General features: G+C 31.1%; 1 protein-coding gene across 4 annotated transcripts in view; it reads left to right on the top strand.

The window, feature by feature from the left end:
* The window catches only part of SNTG1 (syntrophin gamma 1), a gene marked incomplete at its 3' end in the record, with an annotated part of 879,325 nt that extends 857,769 nt beyond the window's left edge, over positions 1 to 21,556 (top strand). For all 4 annotated transcript variants that reach the window (XM_079136674.1, XM_079136675.1, XM_079136673.1 and 1 more), the window contains one exon: positions 17,848 to 21,556. In XM_079136674.1, coding sequence (XP_078992800.1) covers positions 17,848 to 18,006 — 159 coding nt within the window. The remainder of the gene's footprint in view (positions 1 to 17,847) is intronic.
* Between the last annotated feature and the right edge of the window lie 223 nt (positions 21,557 to 21,779).

The following is a 21,779-nucleotide window of genomic DNA, read 5'->3' on the forward strand; positions in this document are numbered from 1 at the left end:
TCGACATATGTAAATCTATAAATGTGAAACATCACAACAACAGAATGAAAAATAAATCCATATGATCATCTCAATACATGCGGAAAAAGTATTTAACAAAATTCAACACCCTTTCATTACAAAAACTCTCAACACATAAAGTATAGAAAGAATATACCTCAACACAATGCAAACCCATTTATGACAAAACAAAAACTAACATCTTATTTAATGGTGTCAAGTACACAGCTTTTCTTCTGAGATCAGGAATAAGATAAGGATACCCATGCCCACCACTTCTGTTGAATACTGAGGTGGGCATTCTTACCACAGCCATTAGTCAAGAGAAGGAAATACAAGATATTCAAATACTAGAGGAAGAAATAAAATTGTTGCTGTTTGCTGATGATATAATCTTATATTAAGAAGATGCTAAAGAATCCACAAAAATAACTTAGAACTAATCAACAAATACAGTAGAATTGCAGGATACAAACTCGTCAGACAAAAAACAATATTTGTATTTGTAACAGGAAATTATCAAAATTCAAAAAAATCATCTACAAAAACTATAAAATAAAACAATTAGAAATAAATTTAACCAAGGTGTGAAAGGTCTTTACACTAAAACTTTCAAAAATCTGAGGAGAGAAATTGAAGAAACAAATGACATATAGTTTGTGTTCATAGATTGATACAAATAATAATAAGATGTCCACATAACCAAAGAAATTCACAGGCAATGCAATTTCTATAAAAATTTGAATTATATTATTCACAGAATATAAAAACATCCTAAAACTTACATATACAACCCTACCCCCATCTCCCCCAAATATACCAGCAAATAGCCAAGGTAACCTTGAGGCAAATTAAGACTGGAGGTACCACACCAGCTTACCTGCAACCTATGTAAAAAAAGTGTTATCAAGGGGTTAATCATGTAACTATATGTTGTGGTAAATATTAAAATAGCATGGTACTGGAATAAAAATGGACCCATTTATCAACGAAGTGGAGCAACCAAGATAGAATCCACATATTTATAGTCAATTGATTTTTACAAAGGTACGGAGATTAAGTAGTGGGAAAAACACAGGCTCTTCAAAAAAGAGTGTTGGAAAAACTGTGTATCCACCTGCAGAAGAATGAAATTCACCTTTGTTTCACACCAAACAACAAAAATCAACTCAATGTAGATTAAAGATTAAAAATTAAGACCAGAAACTATAAAACTATTTTAAGAAAATATAGGAGGAAAACTATAGAACATTCATCTGGGCAATGATGTTATGGATTTTGATGGCCAAAATCAGGCAACAAAAAGTAAAAATAGTCAAGTGGGATTACATCAAACTAATAAAATTCTGTATAATGCAGAAAGTAACAGAATGAAAAGGCAACCTACAGAGTGGGAGAACATATTTGCAAGTGTCACATGAGATAAAGGGGTAATATTCAAAATATCTAAGACCAAGAACTCAATAGCACAAAAGTAGATAATCATTAAAAGTGGATGAAGGATAGGAATAGATATTTCTTAAGAGATGACATACAAATGGCTAACAGTTATATAAAATGATACTCAACATCATTAATCACTATAGAAATGAAAATGAAAACCACAAAAATCACTTTATAACTGTCAGAATGTCTGTTATCAAAACAAAGATTAGTATTGGCAAGGATGCAGAGAAAAGGGAAAACTTGTATACTGTTGGTTGGAGTGTAAATTAATATAGCCGTTATGGAGACTGCTTGTAAAATTGAAGTGAGAACAATCATATGATCCAGTCTTTCCACTTCTGGCTATTTATTAAAGGGTTTTGAATAACTCTATTCAAAAGATATCTGCATTATCATATTTATTGCAATATTATTCAAATTAGTCAACACATGGAATCAACCTGTATATATAAACCAAAGGATATAAAAAGAAAACTTACATATACATAATGAGATGCTATTCAGTCTTTAAAAAAATATATTGTGTAAATTGTGATAACAGTAATGAATTAGGAGTTCATGGTGCTAAGTAAAGTAAATCTGGCACAGAATTTTCAATGCTGCAAAATCTTATTCATACATGGAATCTAAAATAATGCAACTTGTACCAGCAGAGAGCAATTTGGTGGTTTTCAGAGTTTAGGAAGTGAGGGGAATAATTGGTCAAGAATACAATATTTCAATTAGACAAGAGAAACAAATGGTAAGCATTAGAGTAAGAAAAAAATGATGCCTGGAATTTTACTAGATTTTTGCTGGTGTGAGTGGGTACATAGAGGGTGATGATTGATTGATTGAATTTTACCATTTTAATAAAGAACCAATATTTTATAACAGTTTTCTTCCTTGACAGACTTTCCATTTTAATTCATGTGACTGGAAAGCATAGGGTTTACCTTGGGTTTTTGTCTGCATTCAATCTGGGTTCCCAGTCTCTCTACTGTCTTGTTTGGGAGAGCCAACACAAAAAGAGAAGTTCAGAGAATGGGTTTGTCGTCATCATGTTCCTAAGTTCCTTGGTCATCTGTTTTGTTCTCCCTTTTATAATGTCACAAAGTTTGATGTGCCTATGCTACATAGTGTTTTAGATTATATTCACAGGGAGGAATAGGAAAAAAAATACATTACTATGTCATCACAGAAACAGAACAATATTTCCTTTTAAAGTGCCATTAATGCTGGTTCTAAAACATGACATACTTATTTGGATAAGTCTGTTTCCTGCTTTCTCACTCTCCATTGTTCCAATGAAATAGTGAGGGAAGCATAAAAACGGTCAATGAAAATTTAATTATGGGCAAAATCCCTGCTATAATTGCCAGTCTCTAATAGGAAGAATATTTACAATGTAGGAACTTAGGTAGCTTCATTTTGTAAAACAATAAGTAGAATGAAATATACCTCCTATGTTTTATTTTAGTTTTAGTTTGAGTCTGATTCATTTAAGAATAGATTTCATGTCAATAATGCTGAGAAACCGGCATGATTTGAAAGAACTTAACCCTATTTAACTATTTAAAGCTTATGTTTCCAGACTCAAATGTTAAACATAAAATATATTTGAATTGTTTATGGATTATAAGTGGCAATGAATTCTACTGAGAAAGAGACTATTCAGCCAGAACAGCTTGTTCGGATGGAGGCCACTAAGTGTATAACAAGAAACTGTTTGTCTCCCACCTCTCTTATTCCATTAGTCACCATCCAATAGAACATTTTTCATCCTGAAAATAGTAAACAACATCCATTTATCAAAGTCAAATTTTATTTACTTTTTTTTTCTCTGATCCCTCTTCAATAGGTTTAATACAGGTAACAAAATAGGTAGCTATGAGTAAAATCTAAAACTACTGTTACTAAGATAGTTTCTCATACTATTTTGAAGTTTTAATAAGTAGTTTATGAAATCAATTATTTTGTGCTTCTTGTTACTGGTTTGGGAATAATAAGTGAAAACTAACAATTTTACTTAGTTTTATCTTACTTATGAATGGAGGAAGGAGGGACTGTATAGAGGGAAAAAAGGGGTGGGAGGGATAGGGGAAGGAAAAAAAGTAATAGAATGAATCAAAAACTATTACCCTATGTAAATGTGTGATTACACAAATGGTATGCCTCTACTTCATGTTCAGAGAAACAAGATGTATTCCATTTGTTTACAATAAAAATAAATTTAAAAAAAAACAGTAAAAGAGCACTAGAGTTAACAACCTTTTTAATGCAAATCATTAACCACATTACCTTTAATGCACAAAACAAAGAGGGATCCTTATTCTTCCTGCTATTATTCAAGTGATTTGTACAGGTGGAAAAATCAACTTAGGTTTATTTCCTGAATTTAGCTCTGAAAGTCTTATATCTTGGCCAACTCCCCAATCCCAGGAAAGTCAGGTGGATGGTCTAGAAAAGCAAATTTTAAAACTGAAGTTCCATGTTCTGAACCCCTTTGAGTCTCAGGCAAGTGAGGGACATTGGTCCTGGGCAAAGCAATAACACAAGAAAGTGGCCCATGAAGTATGAAACTTGGAAAAGAAGTCATTTTTCATTATTTAATAGGATATAGTATTGTGAACACAAAACTTCAGAAAGATACAAAACTGCTAAAATGAATAAAATATTGAAAAAAATATATATGCTGGATCCTAAATCAGCAATGCAAATCAGTAAGATTTCCCAGCATCGTAGGACTTCCTTATCCAGGGTTGTAATAAGATCTGTGAAGATAGTTGGCTACTTCACAGGAAAGTAATTGAATTGAATTTTTATGTTCTATCATATAAAAAATATTTAAAATTGCATCAGGTTATAAATATGAAATGTAAAACAAAAGAAATGTTAAATAAAGAAAATACATAAAAATTTAAAAAAAGAATTTCAGTAATTATTTATATGTAAAATTTTCACCAGAAAGTATTATAATTGAATATTAGAATACTTAAGACCCAATTATAAAGTCTAAATTTATTTAAAAGGGTTGTAAAATTATGTTTTACATATATTTTAAATAATATTTTTAGCTAAAACAAATAATATTTACCACTTGTTCTTAATATGTATCATTGCAAATGTATTGATGGCAAGTGAATACTTTTAAGTTAATATCACAATAGCCAAATTTGATAATGGAAGATCATCAAGAGGGTATACTTACTATCACCAATATGTTCTCCTATACCTTTAAGATTTCTAATAATTCAAGAAATGGTTTGCAAATCTTTGAACAAATTTGGAACATAATGTATATAATAATATAAGGCTAAACTTTTAAAATCACATCTTGGAATGTGTATCAGTCTGTTTCATCTTGTTATAACAGAATGCCTAAGACTGAGTAATTTATAATGAAAAAAATACTGAAATCTGAGAAAACCAAAATCATGACACTGGAAATCTTGTGAGGAATTTTCATTATGGTTTACCATGTCATAAATGGGAAAAGGCAAGGGAGCACATAGAAAACAGAGAAGGCAGAGAAAGAGATCACAGCTAGTACTGAAATAACTGCATTAATTCATTCATGAGAGTATATCCCTCATGACCCAAACACCTCCTGAGTGTTCTTCTTCCCAATGCCATTACAGAGGCAATTTAATTTCAACATATGTCCTGGAGGAGACATACAAACGATAACATTATGTTATATTTCTGAGGTTGTGGTTGTTTAAATAAGAAGATAAAACCCCATGGAAATAAATTAGTCATAAGTTGAGAGAAATTTTTCTCCTCAAAGTTTAAAAGAAAAGGTAAGCCAAAGTGAATTATGGGCTAAAAAGTTGGTTTAATAGTGAAGTTCATCATAATGGGTTTTATTCTTTTGAAAATGAGGAAATTCAGGTCTTGCCTCATGTGATATTAAGAAGGTAACTTTTAATAAAACATGCTTTTGTATAATATATATATAAATATATGAATAATATATATAAATATATAAATAATATATATTATATATAAATACATATTATATATATATATTTATATTTATATACTTTCCCAAGGCAAATACTTTAAAATCAGAGTTTACTTTACAAGGAATGTGTTTTGTTTGAGAGATATCAATTATTATTTTATTTGCCATATATATTATAGGATAAAAAGTTCTAAATATTTAGTGTTCAACTCTGGTTGTGAAAAAATAAGAATTAAGAAATAAGAAAGCTGTGAAGTTTTCCATAGGAGTTGGGGGAAGTTTGTCTTTTCTTTTGTTTTTTGTTGTTGTTTTGAGCTATATAAGACAAATGTCACAAGCGATTTTTTTCTTTGAAAACAGAAATTCGTAAATTCTCACTTCATTACTCAGAAGCTTAATAAATTTCCCATCTGTTATCTAAAGCTTCATTAAACTTCTCAGAACTTTCCTAGTATAACAAAGTAATGGTTCCCAACAGAAGTATGAAAAATATTAGTTTTTTGACAGTTTACAAAAAAATATTTTATTGTCATTAGGAACTCAAAGAGTGTTCTCCATATATGATATTTAAATATGATGATTCATATTTGATGTGTACATAGACAACAAACCTAGGATTATTAATATATTCTCATAGTTCTTTATAAGTAAATTTTCTAGGTAGACAATGTTCACTAGTTTTAATAATATACACACATATATACATACATATACATAGATATGTATGTACATGTATTTTTTCTTAAATTATATTTGAATATAACATGGTCAGATAATTCTTCGATTTCAAAACAGGCTATGTTCTAACAGCATCGACTTAGCTTTATTCTTAGAAATTTCCTCCATGGAAATATTGTTAAAATATTTCATAAACTAGGTTACAGAGAATATTAATCCTAGAGTACTGGATTGGATTGCTGGAAGCCAGAATGGTGCCTTTTAAACAGTACAATAAGAAAAGGAAATCAAATCGACTTTGTATTCAGTGGAAAAGCATGGAGTTTGGACCCATTTATAAATGAAGGTGATCATTGGAGGCTTCCTCTCAAAGATTTCATGCTCCAAGTCACATGGTCTCAGGGAATCTAAGTTGCTATAAGAGGCTTTTCATATATAGAGAGTATTAGTAGAGGCTTGACTCCCAGTAATTCTGCTTTCTGGCTAATCTCTGTACTTAATCTTCATTTTCTCATTTTAAATTTTGAAAGTGCCTATCTTAAAGTTTCCTCTAGAGAAGAAGTATTCTGTGACTTGAACATAAGCACTGAATTTACAACCCAATGAATGGAACTTTTTGGATGCTTAGTAATGAGTACCAAAGATCCTTGCTAAAGAATTAATGGTGTGTTGAAGTTTGCATTTTAGAAGAGGGTGACTGGTAATCTAAATGAATCCTTGTTGGAACCTCTGGATCTTATAAATGAGGCAGTTTAATATTCAAAAAGAAGATATTTTTGACCTCTGTTCATAATAAATTAAGGATCAGGTTCTTGTTCATTCTGCTATTCACAGTTTCTGACTCTTTTTGGAACCAAAACATTTTGAGATTGAAGACACTCTTGAAAGCACTTTCCTAAGAGGTAAAATAATAAAGTACAGAGCAAAGTAAAAAAATACTGTTTTATTTTCTGCCACTAAGGAAATACTAGCAAAGATTACAATAATCATGAAAACATTTTAAAATGGAAAAAAAAGTAAAGAGAATTTCAACCTGAAAAATTAATTATTTGATTAATTAAACATGTATGATTAATTATACTGACTTATACTGAAGCTGAACATTATTGGTTTGGAGTCATTGCCCAATGTGGAAAGATTAGCTGTTTAAATTTAGGCTTCTCAATGCCCCAGATGAATTTTCTAACTGCCTCAGTAATTTCTCCTTCAAACTTATGGTCCCAGTTTTAAAGACATTGGCTAACATTTGCTGAACAATTTAATATGAGAATAATGGTATAAACAGGATGAGAGAACTATCTCTATTTTCCTTACATTAATTTAAATGTAATTAGGAAAAATATTATGAAATATAAATCTATAATAGCAAGACCTTAGAATTATCTAAAACACATTGGAAGCAAAGATTTTAGTATAAACAGGCATTTTAACAGATTTTCATTGTCATTTTCTACCTAAATAATAGAGGTCAGGTGCTATAGACAAATAATAACCATAAATCCAAACCACTGGGAGGTACAGTTATCATCCTTGGGAACCTGTAATGAAATGAAAATTATTTATTGATCAAATTCATTTTGTAAATCACTGTCTCTTAAAGCTTTCTAAGAAATTAGAAGTAAATGAGGGTTAGCACTAGTAGTTGTTCCAGAATGGCACAATGAAGACTTAGGAAATTTTACTCTTTTGGGAGCACAAAAAGAAAATCGTCAAAATTACCAGAATTGACTTTTGTGAGAATTCTGTAAATTATCCCAATGTTTTTCAATAACTGTAAACCTTTTATTAAAGACAAAACAAATGGGCAAACTTCTATGAGAACACAGAGTTTTGAAGCATTTTAACTTACTTTATTCCTATTACTCTCCCTAAGGTTCTCCACTGTTGCCTTAACACACTCTAAAATACATAGTAGGTCTGAAGTTCATCACTGAGGGTTGCAGACTAGGCTTGGAGATCCTCACAAAGCCTTATTCAAAGAAAACCATATTCATTTTTTCTGAAGCTCTTCAGAAATTTCCCTTTATAGGACTCATCATCATTTGACATGACTTAGAGCATGCGCTGTGGAAAAGGTCTTAATTCTGAATATTTACTGAAAATAATCCTCAGCAGCGGTTGAAGAGTGCAGCTACCTGAATTGGCAGAACCGCTTGGGGCAAACAAGAAAGTAGTAAATAATGTAAGAAGATCTATGAAATGAGATGTTCACAATGAACTTTAAAAATTCCCCATATGTGCCCGAGATCCTAAGAAGACATATGATTGGCTAACTATGTGTGCATGACTAGGAGATCCCATCTGGATCATTTTCAGACTCTGGAAGAAGGAATCAAAGAATTGCACAGAGTTGTAAATTGCCAGAGCACAGAAGGAGTGTCACAACACACACAAAGAACTTTAGAAGGTTAGGAGACTTTACTACAAGTTGTTACAGAACTATTCATCAAATATTTGGGTGAATACTAAGCTAAATCATAAAAGATTTGCAGGCTTTATAGGATAACTCTAGGAATCACTAACAAAACAAGCAAGAACAATGAAAACAAACTACAATAGACTCAGGAAGGATGAGAATCTATTTTCCAAAGTATGTTAGCAAATGAAAAGAGCCACAGCTGAATTTTTATAAAAGAAAACTTTTGCTGGGCACTCCTGGAATCCCAGCGGCTTGGGAAGTTGAGGCAGGAGGATTTTGAGTTCAAAACCAGGCTCAGAAAAAGTAAGGCGCTAAGCAACTTAGTGAGACCCTGTCTTAAATAAAATACAAAATAGGGCTGGGGATGTGGCTCAGTGGTCACGTGCCCCTATGTTCAATCCCTGTAACAAAAAAAAAAAAAAAGAAAAAAGAAAAAGAAAAAAGAAAAAGGAAAAAGATCTTTAGAGAAACAGGACAACTTAGTTTATGAAGGAAGAATAATACAACTTTCAGAGTTCAATCTCAATAGAGTAACTAAGACTTTCCAGTGAACCAAAATAATGTAAAATAAACGAAGAAAAATTCAGACTCAAATTTGTATGACAGCATCAAATGTACCAGCAAGTATACACAAAGTGGCAGTACCAAGAGAATAGGGAGAGAAAGGGGCAGGAAGATACTTCAAGAAATGATGACTGGAAATGTCTTAGATTTGATTAAAAAACATCTTTTTTTTTTTTTTTTTTTTGTCCACACATTCAAAGGCTTCAGTGAACTCCATATAGGGTAAGCACAAAACAGTCTAAACGTGAGTAAACTTCAAAAGTCCTACTCATAAAATCTTGAAAACAGCAAGAGCAAACAAATCATAAAGGATAATTTATAAGAGTAACAGCTGATTTCTCACAATAAAACCATGGAAGTCAGAAGGTAATGAAGGAAAAATGACATATTTCAGTGCTGAAACTTAAAGGAAAAGAGAGCAGGGTCCTTTATTCAACTTCTTTAAAAATGAAGGAGAAAGTAATCCATTTCTTTTTTTAGAAAAATTTTCCATTACTAAACATGTACTACAAGAAAGATTCCTTCAACATCAAATGAAAGGACATTAATAACTTAAATCCACAATTCAAAACAAGAATAATATTAAAGGTAACTACACAATTAAATGTATAGGAAGATATTAATGTACTATTCCTTTACCATAATTTAAAATACCATATGGATATTTTATTTAAAATAATTTCTTTATATATATCGAGAACTATATCAGATGTTATAATTTTTGTTTCAGTGTTCAAGCATAATTCAGAAAACTCAAGAACAGAAGTATATGCATATTTCTGCTTGCAGTATTCCTTTTTCTTCCCAATGTTCCCAGCTATCTTATATTACTATTTTTTTTTTTTTTTCTATTTGAATTATCTTCAAGCCATGATTTTAGGTTAAGTCTTCTGGTGATATATTTACTTCCTCTTCCTTTATCTGAGACTGTCTCGATTTTCCTTTGATTTCTGAAGCATTTATTTTATTTTATTTTTTTTTTTTATTGTAAACAAATGGGATACATGTTGTTTCTCTGTACATGGCGTAAAGGCATACCATTTGTGTCATCATAAATTTATATAGGGTAATGTTGTTTGATTCATTCTGTTATTTTTTTCCCTTCCCCCCACCCCTCCCACCCTTCTTTACCCTCTATACAGTACTTCCTTCTTCCATACTTGCCCCCCTCCCTAATCCTAACTCTAACCCTAACACTAACCCTTCCCTCCCCCCCATTATGTGTCATCCTCCACTTATTAGCGATATCATTCGTCCTTTGGCTTTTTGAGATTGGCTTATCTCACTTAGCATGATATTCTCCAATTTCATCCATTTGCCTGCAAATGCCATAATTTTATCATTCTTTATGGCTGAGTAATATTCCATTGTATATGTATACCACAGTTTCTTTATCCACTCATCAATTGAAGGGCATCTAGGTTGGTTCCACAGTCTGGCTATTGTGAATTGAGCAGCTATGAACATTGATGTGGCTGTATCTCTGTAGTATGCTGATTTTAAGTCCTTTGGGTATAGGCCAAGGAGTGGGATAGCTGGGTCAAAAGGAGGGTCCATTCCAAGTTTTCTAAGGAATCTCCACACTGCTTTTCAGAGTGGCTGCACTAATTTGCAGCCCCACCAGCAATGTATGAGTGTACCTTTCTCCCCACATCCTCGCCAACACTTGTTGTTGCTCGTATTCTTGATAATCGCCATTCTAATTGGGGTGAGATGGAATCTTAGGGTGGTTTGGATTTGCATTTCTCTTATTACTAGAGATGTTGAACATTTTTCCATATGTTTGTTGATTGCTTGTAGATCTTCTTCTGTGAAGTGTCTATTCATTTCCTTAGCCCATTTGTCGACTGGATTATTTGAATTCTTGGAGTAGAGTTTTTTGAGTTCTTTATAGATTCTGGAGATTAGTGCTCTATCTGAAGTATGATTGGCAAAGATATTCTCCCATTCTGTAGGCTCTTTCTTCGCATTGCTGATAGTACATAGGATTCAAGATTGACAGTTCTTTCCTTTCAGCGGTTGAAAAATCTTGTGCCACTTCTTTCTGGCTGTGTGATTTCTGATGAGAAATTCTCTGTCATTTCATTGTGTTCTCCTATAGGTAAGGTTTTGTTTTTCTCTTGCTGCTTTCAAAATGTTTAACTGTCTTTATCATTCAGAACATTGACTAACATGTCTTGACAAGGATTTCTTTGACTTTATTCTTGCAGCTCTTCACTCAGTCCCTTAGATCTAAAGATGGTCCTCTGCCAATTTCGGCACATTTCTGCCTTTTGTTCTTTGAATATTTTTTCAGTTCAATGTTGTTCTGCCTCTTTTGAACTCGAATGGCATAAATCTCACATTTCCTGTTATAGTCTCACAGTTCACTGAAGGTCTTTTCATTTTTCAATATGTTTATGACCTTTGTTTCATGTAGCTAATTTTCATGTTCTATCATTTAGGCATTAATTCTTTCCTCTGTTCCATTTTTTTTTGTTGTTGTTGTTGTTGACCCTTCCATTTAATGCACTACTGTATTTTTCCAGTCCCCAAATTTTCCTTTTTTTCTTCATTATGTTATCTACTTTTCTAGGATTTCTATTTCATTTCTCAGACTTTCTATGTTTATATTTATTTTAAGCATGCAGACAATACACAGTAGAAAAATTTTATGACTATTCTTAAATATTAGTCATGTAATTCCAAAATAAGTGTCACCTTAATGTTGGCAAATATTAATTGTGTTTTCCTATGCAGTTAAGATTTTGCTGGTCTTTGGTAAAATGAGTAATGTTCCATTGCAATGAGAAATTTTGATTATTTTGTCAAGAGACTCTGTATTTTATTTAAACCTTCTGTTTTGTCTAGTTTCCATTAGCATTACTTTATCACATTAGGGAGGATGCCACGTTGTTCTTTCCAGGTAGGAGCAGAATTCCAGGCTCCTCACTCAACCTTTACTAACAATTGAGCAGTGGGATTCTCATCGCTAATATGCAAGAGTAGGAGTTCCAGACCCCAGTAAGTCTCCACTGAAACCTCTGTTACTGGATGAGATTGGATTGCCTCATTAGTGTTTACCTCCAGTTCTCTTGTATTTGTTTTACAGATAGAAATGCAGAGATTTTAGCAGTACTAAGTGGGAGAAATAGGGGAAATATGTCTAGTCCATCTTTCCAATTAAACATTTAGTTTGAAAGTGAAAGAATATAAAACCATATACCTTGCAAAAATCAATAAAAAAACGCCAAAGCAGCTACACTAATTTCACACCAAAGACTTTAAGACAGAAATTGTATTAAGATACAAGGAAAGGTATTTTATGATGAAAAGTTCAGCAATTCTTCAGGGATGTATATCAAATATAAACATATGTGATAACAACAGAGCATCCAAAATATACAAAGAAACTGATGGAATTGAAAGAAAAAATAGAAAATACAACTGAAGAGTTGTAGACTTCAATACCCCATTTCAAAAAGTAGGCAGAAGATTAAAAACATGTGTAAGACTATAAACATGATAAAGTAACCAGATGTTCAGATATTTTAGAACTCTTCACCCAACTAAATTAGAAATCATACTTTTCTCAAATATGCATGAAACATTATTCAGGACAGAAGTGTATTTCAGTTAATCAAAAAGCCTCAGTAAATGTAAAGTAAGCAGAATTTAAATTGTGTTATATGACCATGGTGGAAGGCAATAGAAATGGATAACCAAAGACTATTTAAAAATATACAAATGTGAGGCAATGACACAACATATTTCTAAATAACCAAGGGTCACAAGGAATATTACAAAACCAGAGATTAAAGAAAAATAAAATCATATAATACCAAAACTTATGGTATGAATTGTGCTTAGAGCACAATTTATAGTTGCCAATGCTATTCCCCACAAAAAGAAAATCTCAAGTAACCTCTCCTTATCAATAGGAAACTAACATATACAAATAAACAAGTTAATGGCAAAATAAATAGGAAGAAGAAATGATAACTATTAGATAGCAAGTAAATAGAGAATAGAAACATAATTGAGAAAAATTAAAACACACAAAAATTAGAAACAAGCCAAATATTCAAACAATGATGAATAGGAGAAGGAAATGTTACATAAGGGTATATTGTTCAGCAATAAAGAAAATTAAAGTAATAATATCTGTTACCACACAGATGAACCTGGAAAAAATATGTGAAATAAATCTGGGCATCACAAAAGATCTTATTTGGATGAAATTACTCATGTCCAGAATAGGCCAACCTATAAATAAAAATATGTATGGTTATCAGGAGGAGCTAGATAAAGGGTAAAATGGGTATGATTTATAATGAGATATTTTTGCAGCAATATACACATTCTAAAATTTGATAATGGTGATGTTTATGCAATTGTGTGAATATACTGAAACCCACAGAATTTTGTTTCAAATAGGTGACTTATATAGCATGTGAATTTGATCTTCATATGGTATTGTAGGAAAAAATGGTACATAAAGGGGTTGTTAAGATAGGGATCATATTAACTTACACATTAAGGGCATAGGTAATCTGACTGTGACTTATGGCATACAGAAGAAAGAAGCAGTGTGTGTGTGTGTGTGTGTGTGTGTGTGTGTGTGTGTGTGTGTGGTGGGTGGGGTGATGGAATTTTTTTTTTTTTTGGTCTGTGTATGTGAGGTAATGAAGAACATTGGAGTTAAATTAGACCTCAAACGAGGGATGAGGATCATAATGGAAATGAAAGAGAAGCTTGTAATAGGGAAAATAAAATCTTGAAATCAATAGTCAGAAGGGAAATATAATAATAGTGTTATTAGACAAGGAATTGATAAAAAGTAATTCTTCCAATGTTTTTTAATTATTTTAATGTTTTAATGTTTTACACTATAGAAGACTTAATTAATTTATAATTTAATTATCATCTGAATATTTTATGACTGTGAACTGGGAAGAAGGTATGAAAATGTGAATGGTGACAAAATTATTGGTTATATTGACTGATACTGTTGGTTGTGTATACAGTAGACTCTGAAAGTCATTAGAAGTTTCAGAGGAATAAGCAAGTTACAGATATTATGCCTAAAACAATACACAGAAATTATTCAGAATTTTGATCAAATTTTCAGGATTTCCTGATTTAGACACTAGAAACCAATGTTCTTTTATATTATATTACTTAGAAAACAGATTTAAGCAGATTTACACATCACGAATTAATTCATCTTCCAGATGTCACACACATATCCCCTGCCTTACCTGTTGTAACTCTTAACAGATTTTTTTTTTAAATTATACTTTATGATATAAATTTTGTGAAGAAGTAGAAGTGAAATATTCATACAAATGAGTTCTTAACAGATTGAATGGAAAGGAACTAGAGGTTAGAAACCATCCCTTTCAAGATGTCTTTTTCCTTAAATAGAGCAGAATCAAGAATGTTCCTCAAAGGTTTGGGAAATTAGTATACTGTAGTCTACCCTTATTCTTGGGGGATATATTCTAAAACCATAGAACGCATTGAAACTGATAGATACTTCCCAGTTTATGGTGCAATTAATAAACCCATCATTAAGTAAAGCACTTTAAAATAAAAAAATTCTTTAATACTGTGATAAATCCATTATTGAGTCAAAATATTTCTCTCTTCCTCCTCTCTTTTCTTCTTCCTTTGATTTTATTCCTATAAATTACTCCCTAACTACTCCATTCTACCTATAGTAATCCTTCCTTTCCCTCAAACTCTCCTAGAATGGAATACCTCTACCTCAGGGTCTTTGAAATCATACTTCTCCTGTCTAGAATATTTTCCCAGAAATATCAAAATATTTCATTCTTTCTTTACCCTTCAAGTTTTGCCCACATGATATTGTGATTTTCTTGTCCCACAACCCCTAACATAATAGTTACTTGGTCTCCTGCTTTATTTTGTTGACAGAACATAGCACATTCTGATATATTTATTTACTTATTTATTTTTAGTTATACATGACAATATAATATTTATACAAGCATGGAATATATCTTATTCTAATTAGGACCCCATCTTGTGGGTGGTTTCCATGGTGTAATTCACTTAGATATTTTAATATTTTCCTATGAAAATTATGTCATATTCATTCTCCTGTCTTGCCTATTCCTATCCCAATGCCTTTCCCTCCATTACCCTTTTTCTAATATAATGAAATTGTTTTCTTCTCCTTCCCACCCCTTTTATTGTGGTTCAGCTTCCACGTATCATTGGAAACATTTGACTTTTGGTGTTTTGGGTATTGGCTTATTTTCACTTGGCCTGATAGTCTCCAGATCTATCCATTATTATATTATATTTATTTGTTTCCCTATGTTTTGTCTCCTGTCACTGAACGTAACATATATATATATATATTTTTTTTTTTTAACCAAAAGAAAGTAATGAATATATAGGAAGCTCTCTGTAAATATGTATTGAATGAATGAATGAATAGTTAAAATTTGTAGCTTATTTTTACTGAGATTCATAGAGTTGATCAAGATTAGAGAAACTTAATTCAAAGTTTATAGTGTATAACTTCGTGAAACATCCATAGATGGATAGAAATGTAGCTCTGAAACTCATTAGAAATGAGTTAAAGAGCAGCAACTAACTCTTATGAGTTTGTCTGGAAGTGATCATTGCAGTCCTAAGTAAGGGTATGCTTGCCAAAGCTGGCCACTGAGGCAGAGGAAAAATGAGCTGACACTGGAATCCAAGGTCAAATTTAAATCTCCTGCTTTTTTCTTCTAATTACTTGTTTTTTGCCTACCATCCCCCCAAAAAATGGTGTAAAAAATTAAATTCTCAATGAACATCAAGTTATTGATAAATAATTGAAGAGGTAAGAAAAATTAAAAACCTTCATTTTTATTTAAAAAATGCCTTGACATTTGGATATTTGGGATTTTTTTGGTAAACAAAGTATATTCTCCAGTTCAATAAATATGGGGTAGAATGACTTTTGAGAAAATGTTATTTGTTGCAGTGCTTTTGCCTACTTGTAACATTTAACCACATTCTCCTCCTCACCAAGAGCAAATTGCATGTTCTTCTTGTTATTTTTTTAAAAATAACACACAAGAAAATTTTACATTTCCCAAGACTTTCCATTCACTTTCATATCAGGTAAACTTAGAATGGGTTGACACAGACAAAATTTATCTCTATGGGAGTTAATCTGACTGCACAAAGAATGACAGAGCAAGTGGAGGGACTTCAGGGTGATTAAAGCAAGAAGAAGCCTTATGGGTTACAAACAACATGCCATTGGTATTCCTGAAGAATTACTGAAAGTAAAGCTCTAAATTATGATGGATTTACTAAAATGATTTTTGCTGGAAGAGTTTTAGGCAATTAAAATATTTAAATAAGTAGTCTTGACTATTTTCAAAAATAAATCATTATTTTCCATAGATCAATAGCTAAGAAATTCTGAAGGTTTGAAGGGAATTACTAAGACAGCATAGTTCTATCTGCTTGTGTTGTGCTGGTCTATGAATATATATTATGCTTTACTGAACTTCTATTGCTTGACCTGAAAAAATATTCCCAGGGTGAATTGTTTTATTTAAATAACTCCATAGTACCTAACAGATATTGTTTCCTAATTGACTGTGTACTTTGTATTATTTTCTACTGCCACCACGTACTATAAATTACAAACACGTTAAGTGTGGGTGAATGGATTGTAATTGTGCATCCTTTATTAAAAGTATACAATGAAAGAACAGCAAATTTATCTGTAATTTCCTGGTTTATTATCCATTAGTTATCCTCATTGTGATAAGTACTTCATATTAACTTTATTAAGCATACAAATGTACTAGTTTTCTCTCAATTCTCTTGGAATTAAAATATATTTATGAGATTAATATTGGTCTGCCACAAAAATATAATATCATCTTTTAAAATCTATACTGGGATTTCACAAACACTTGGATATATTTTATGGTTTGAGAGGACTCTTTTCTATATTCATTGCTCTCTCAATTCAGTTATGGATAGATTCATTGCTACATATGCATATCTATTATATATACATAACACACATATATATTAATTGATTTAGTGTTCCATTGCTATGTAGATGTGGATAGATATACTTTTGTTGCCATTCGTAGGTGGACTCCAAATCTCCCTCAGTATCTAAATGGGAAACATATTTCTAAAAGTTCCAAAGTGAATTAGTGGTCTGTGGTTGATTTTTATTTTCTTTTGTAAATATGACATATATACCATTAAACACCCAATTATAACAATCATAATTAATACATTAATTTTTTTGCCAGTGAACCACTTGAGTCCTAATGTCATAAACATTCATATCCCCTTGCTTTCAGCATTTTATATTTAACTTCCCATGGCAAGAAGTAACTCATTCTAGAGAATAATGAGTGATATTACTCATGTATTAAAATAATACATGTTTATCATTTAAAGTGTGTTAAAAGAAATAAAAATAGCATTTAATACTTTTAAGATATTCCCAAGAATCTCTTAATTTATACATTATGAAGAGTAAAACCCAATCTCGTGAAGTATATTTCTATTCAGTATTTATCAATCCTGAAATTACATACACTGGTGATAATACTTAATCTTCCTAATGTTTATCCACAATGTTTTGAATACATCAGGATATTTACATATTGACCAAAAGTATCTACATTAGTATCTTTCATGTATTAGATATTATTGATTCTAGGAAGTTTACCACAATTTAAAAATGTCTAATTAGTCTCATTTTTTAATGAATTTTATTTTTATTTTGGCTCTTTTATTTCTCTTTCCCTTTCAGGAGCTGGAATTTTCAAATCTATTTGCTGTTCTTCACTGCATTCATTCATTCTTTGCTGCCAAAGTAGCTTGTTTGGACCCTCTATTTTTAGGCAATCAGGCAACTGCTTCTGCTGCTGCCAGCTCTGCTTCTACAAGCAAAGTGAAGTACACAACTTGACATACTGAGTTCTGCATTGACAGTTACCATGACTAGATAAACAGACTAAACATATTCATCATTTTACTTCTGGAGAAACTATGATATCACCAAGTCAACAATGGAATCAGATTGAAGTTTCAGCAGAAAAAAAAGATGATCATGAGGCATCTTAAATACATTTCATTTCTGGAAGGCATCTGTAAATAATCCTAGATTAACAGGACAGCCTGTGCTCACTTGGTTGATTTGTATCCATATACTGCTTTCACCAAATGTGAAGATAAAGAAATGAATGGTATGAAGATGTATGTAAATAATATAAAAAGTTGTAAGCTACCTATAAATAAAAAAAATAACAATTAAATGGTTATTTCTGTATTTTAGATTATTTTGTATGACAAATACATATTGGGCTAGATCATGAACCAATGCCCTATCATTGTACTATGAGTGTAAGGAGGCAAAAAAAAAAAAAAAAAAAAAAAATGACAGCAAGGAGCATGCAAAAAAATATCATCAAAGAAAGAAGCACTTTAATTTGCTAATGTAAATTTATCCTTGTATTCTCATTCCATGATTCTGCACTGGCACTCCAATTTTGTTTATCTTATTGTAAAATATTCTCAAGAACTGCATAAAGATAATTACATTGACCTATGACAGGCACAATGTGAAATGAACTGTTTTTCCCTCGGATCACTGTTATTAAAATGTTTTATAAACTGCCAGTGTCCGCCAAATATGACAAAATGTATTAATTTGATTATGTATGGTGAAAACATTCATGAATCTCTTGTTCCTTCCTTCATTTTAAACAGATTTATATTTTACTTAATGAAATTTATTATCAAATTAAAGTTTCATAAATTTTCAGTGACCCTAAGAACTTTTGTAGAAAAATTAATATCAAATATGATGTAAGAGAAATTATTTATAACCCTAACTCTACCAATCATGAACTGAAATATCCTTACAAAGCAGTCTCAAAGCTATTAACTATGTTAGCTACACAGTAGTTTTTTTTCCATTTGAGCAAGAAAATATTTTATGAGAAAATAAGGTGAAATTTGAAAATTAAAGTTAAAATACATATCTCACTATGTCATGAAACTACACAGGCTGTTTTAGAATTCTAAAAGTACAGAGCTGGAAATTTGAAAGCATTGGAGGTATATACCCACAACTCAGAGTCCAGTATCATTTACATAGTTGTGGAAAGTGGAAAGCATTCTCTGTCCTTCACTATAGCTTTATTAACACCTGCTTTTAAATAACCAGCTTCTTATTAGATAGTTAAAAACTACATTTTTAATTGACACACCTGCACCCTGCCAAACAATGATCAAGTATCTAACAAAATTATTTAATTTTCTTTTTTATAATAGGATAAAATGTGTCACTCAGGAAAGAGACAAATTTAATCGTTTAAAGAACAAACATCCATTGAATTAAAAAAAGCATCAACCTATTTGCAGTATCATTAGAAATTTATTAATTAACTTTGTATCAGATAATTTTTAAATACAATAAACTGAAAAGAAAAAGTGAAGGTGAATAATTGAACCTGAGAAAATATTGTTAGATATAAGATACTTTATCAAAAGAACTGTGACAAGTATAATAATAAAGTTTTAATATAATTTATTTTGACCATAAAACTGAATTAATATTCATAATGAGAATAGTGCTTTGGATTTTCTGCTCATGTATTGATCAAACGCAATAGTCATGAAAAAATTTGAAGCCTGGGGAAAAGTAGAGGGAAGTGTCCAACTTCAGATTCTATGCAGTGGCAGATGGCTCTTTATAGAACTTCAGGTACTAACTAGAATTGCAGTATGCCTCATATTGAGGTGACATCAGTGTGCCCACAGCAGGAAGATCAGGTGTTCATGCCATAGGAAATGGGCTAATCATCTACAAAGAAAAATAAGAAAAGTTAATTGAAAAACTTTACATGATTTATAGAATAAGTAAAAATCTTATCAAATTTTAAAACATTTCATTTTAAAATGCAAAAATAATTAAATATCCTTTTGTTATGTTATAAAACTCTAGCCCATGATCATATATATGATGATAGCCAAGGTACACAGTGAAATACATAGGAGTTTTGTCTTTGTCCACCATTCACACACATGCACATATATATCTATGTATGTGTGCATATGAGATAAAATATTGACCACAAATTAAATTAAAAGAATATGTTTAGTATACATTCACTTACTATAATTTAAATCACTTTATATTTTGAGTTAAAATTTATCACATCACTATTGTTAGTTTTGATACTATTAATAAGAAAATCAACAGGCCTAAATTATATAAATTTCCATTTACGTGATTAGTGATATAGCCTCTGATAGGAAGATACTATTCTGATTTTTATTGATTTGGCAATTATTATTTCATGTTTTCTTTACAGTGAGATTGACTATTATAATTTGTTATGACTTGGACAACCTAAATAAGAAAGCTGCACAAAAAGACAAATTTCTATTTCTATGAAATTCAGGCTTAGATGCACAAGATTCATTCATCACATCCTGGTTTGTACATTGGGCAAATATTAACAATAGAATGCTTAATTATGTGTTAACCCCTCCAGTGCCTTGGTATATGTATGTATGTTTGTGTGTGCATATGTGTATGGATGTATGTGTGGGCGTGTGCCTGTGGTGCATGTGTATAATCGTTAAATGGCTCCTTGTAGTGTATGTAGTGAAACTTAAAGGGGAATATTACAGGTGCATAGGTCAGAGAAGGGAGTTCAAAATAATTTGGAAGTTACTGACTGAAATAATAATGTCTTATGCTTAATGAAAAATAACAAATCAAATCATTAAAGCTGAAGTATATTAAAGCAGGTACATTTTAAATTTGTTATATTGCAATAGATATTTATTTCAAAAATACTTTAACAGATAATATAAATGTAAAGTATTCCCCAACACTTACCACAGTGTTGTTCCCACCCAACCTTAGTTTTAAAGGGAGAACAATCAACTAGTTATTTCTTCTCCAAATTTCAGGCATGTACCAACATAATGTTTTAAAACCTTCACTCATAAAACTGTCATTCAGCAAGACAAAAACTCAATTACTTGGAAATAAATGCCAGGTCCATATTACCAAGCAAAGAGAGCATTTTCATGCAAGCAGAGCAATCTTCTTTTGGGTACATCCGTTGAGAGATCCACATTTCCCTCATTTACAGTGACAAAGCTTGTTCATAAACTTTGCCTATGTTGAATGCTGGATTTAAAGGAAGCTTGATTTATTACTGAGGAAAAGTAATAATCCTCATAATAATTTAGAATTACTGCTAGAAATCAGCAGTGTGGAGAAGCTTTAAAAGCACAAGGACAATCTTGTGCTTAACTTTTTAAGGTAAGTGTCGATGTTCCAATATTAAGAACAAATGTTTTGCTACTATTAATAATGCTGTATTCATGAGAGCTCTCCTTAAGGAATCGCTTTATTCATACCTCTAAAATTGATGTTTATGATTTGTTCTTATTACCTACTACTTTAAAATCATAGTCATTTCTTTGCACATTATAATTTACTTTTAAAGATAAATAAAATATTATAAACGTTATATATTTTATACATATTAAAATGAGATGGAAATATTAGAAATATGACATGTAAATATATTTATTTCATTTTTAATTGTTTTGGTGTATGTTTGTAAAATGTAAATTAATATGTTGACAAAAACTTGTCACTTCGTTCTTTCAGTTAATTAATGTACTAATAAAACTGTACCTTTTTTAATGAAGCAT

Source organism: Sciurus vulgaris (genome assembly GCF_902686455.1).
Source record: "Sciurus vulgaris genome assembly, chromosome: 1".
Classification (NCBI taxonomy): Eukaryota; Metazoa; Chordata; class Mammalia; order Rodentia; family Sciuridae; genus Sciurus; species Sciurus vulgaris.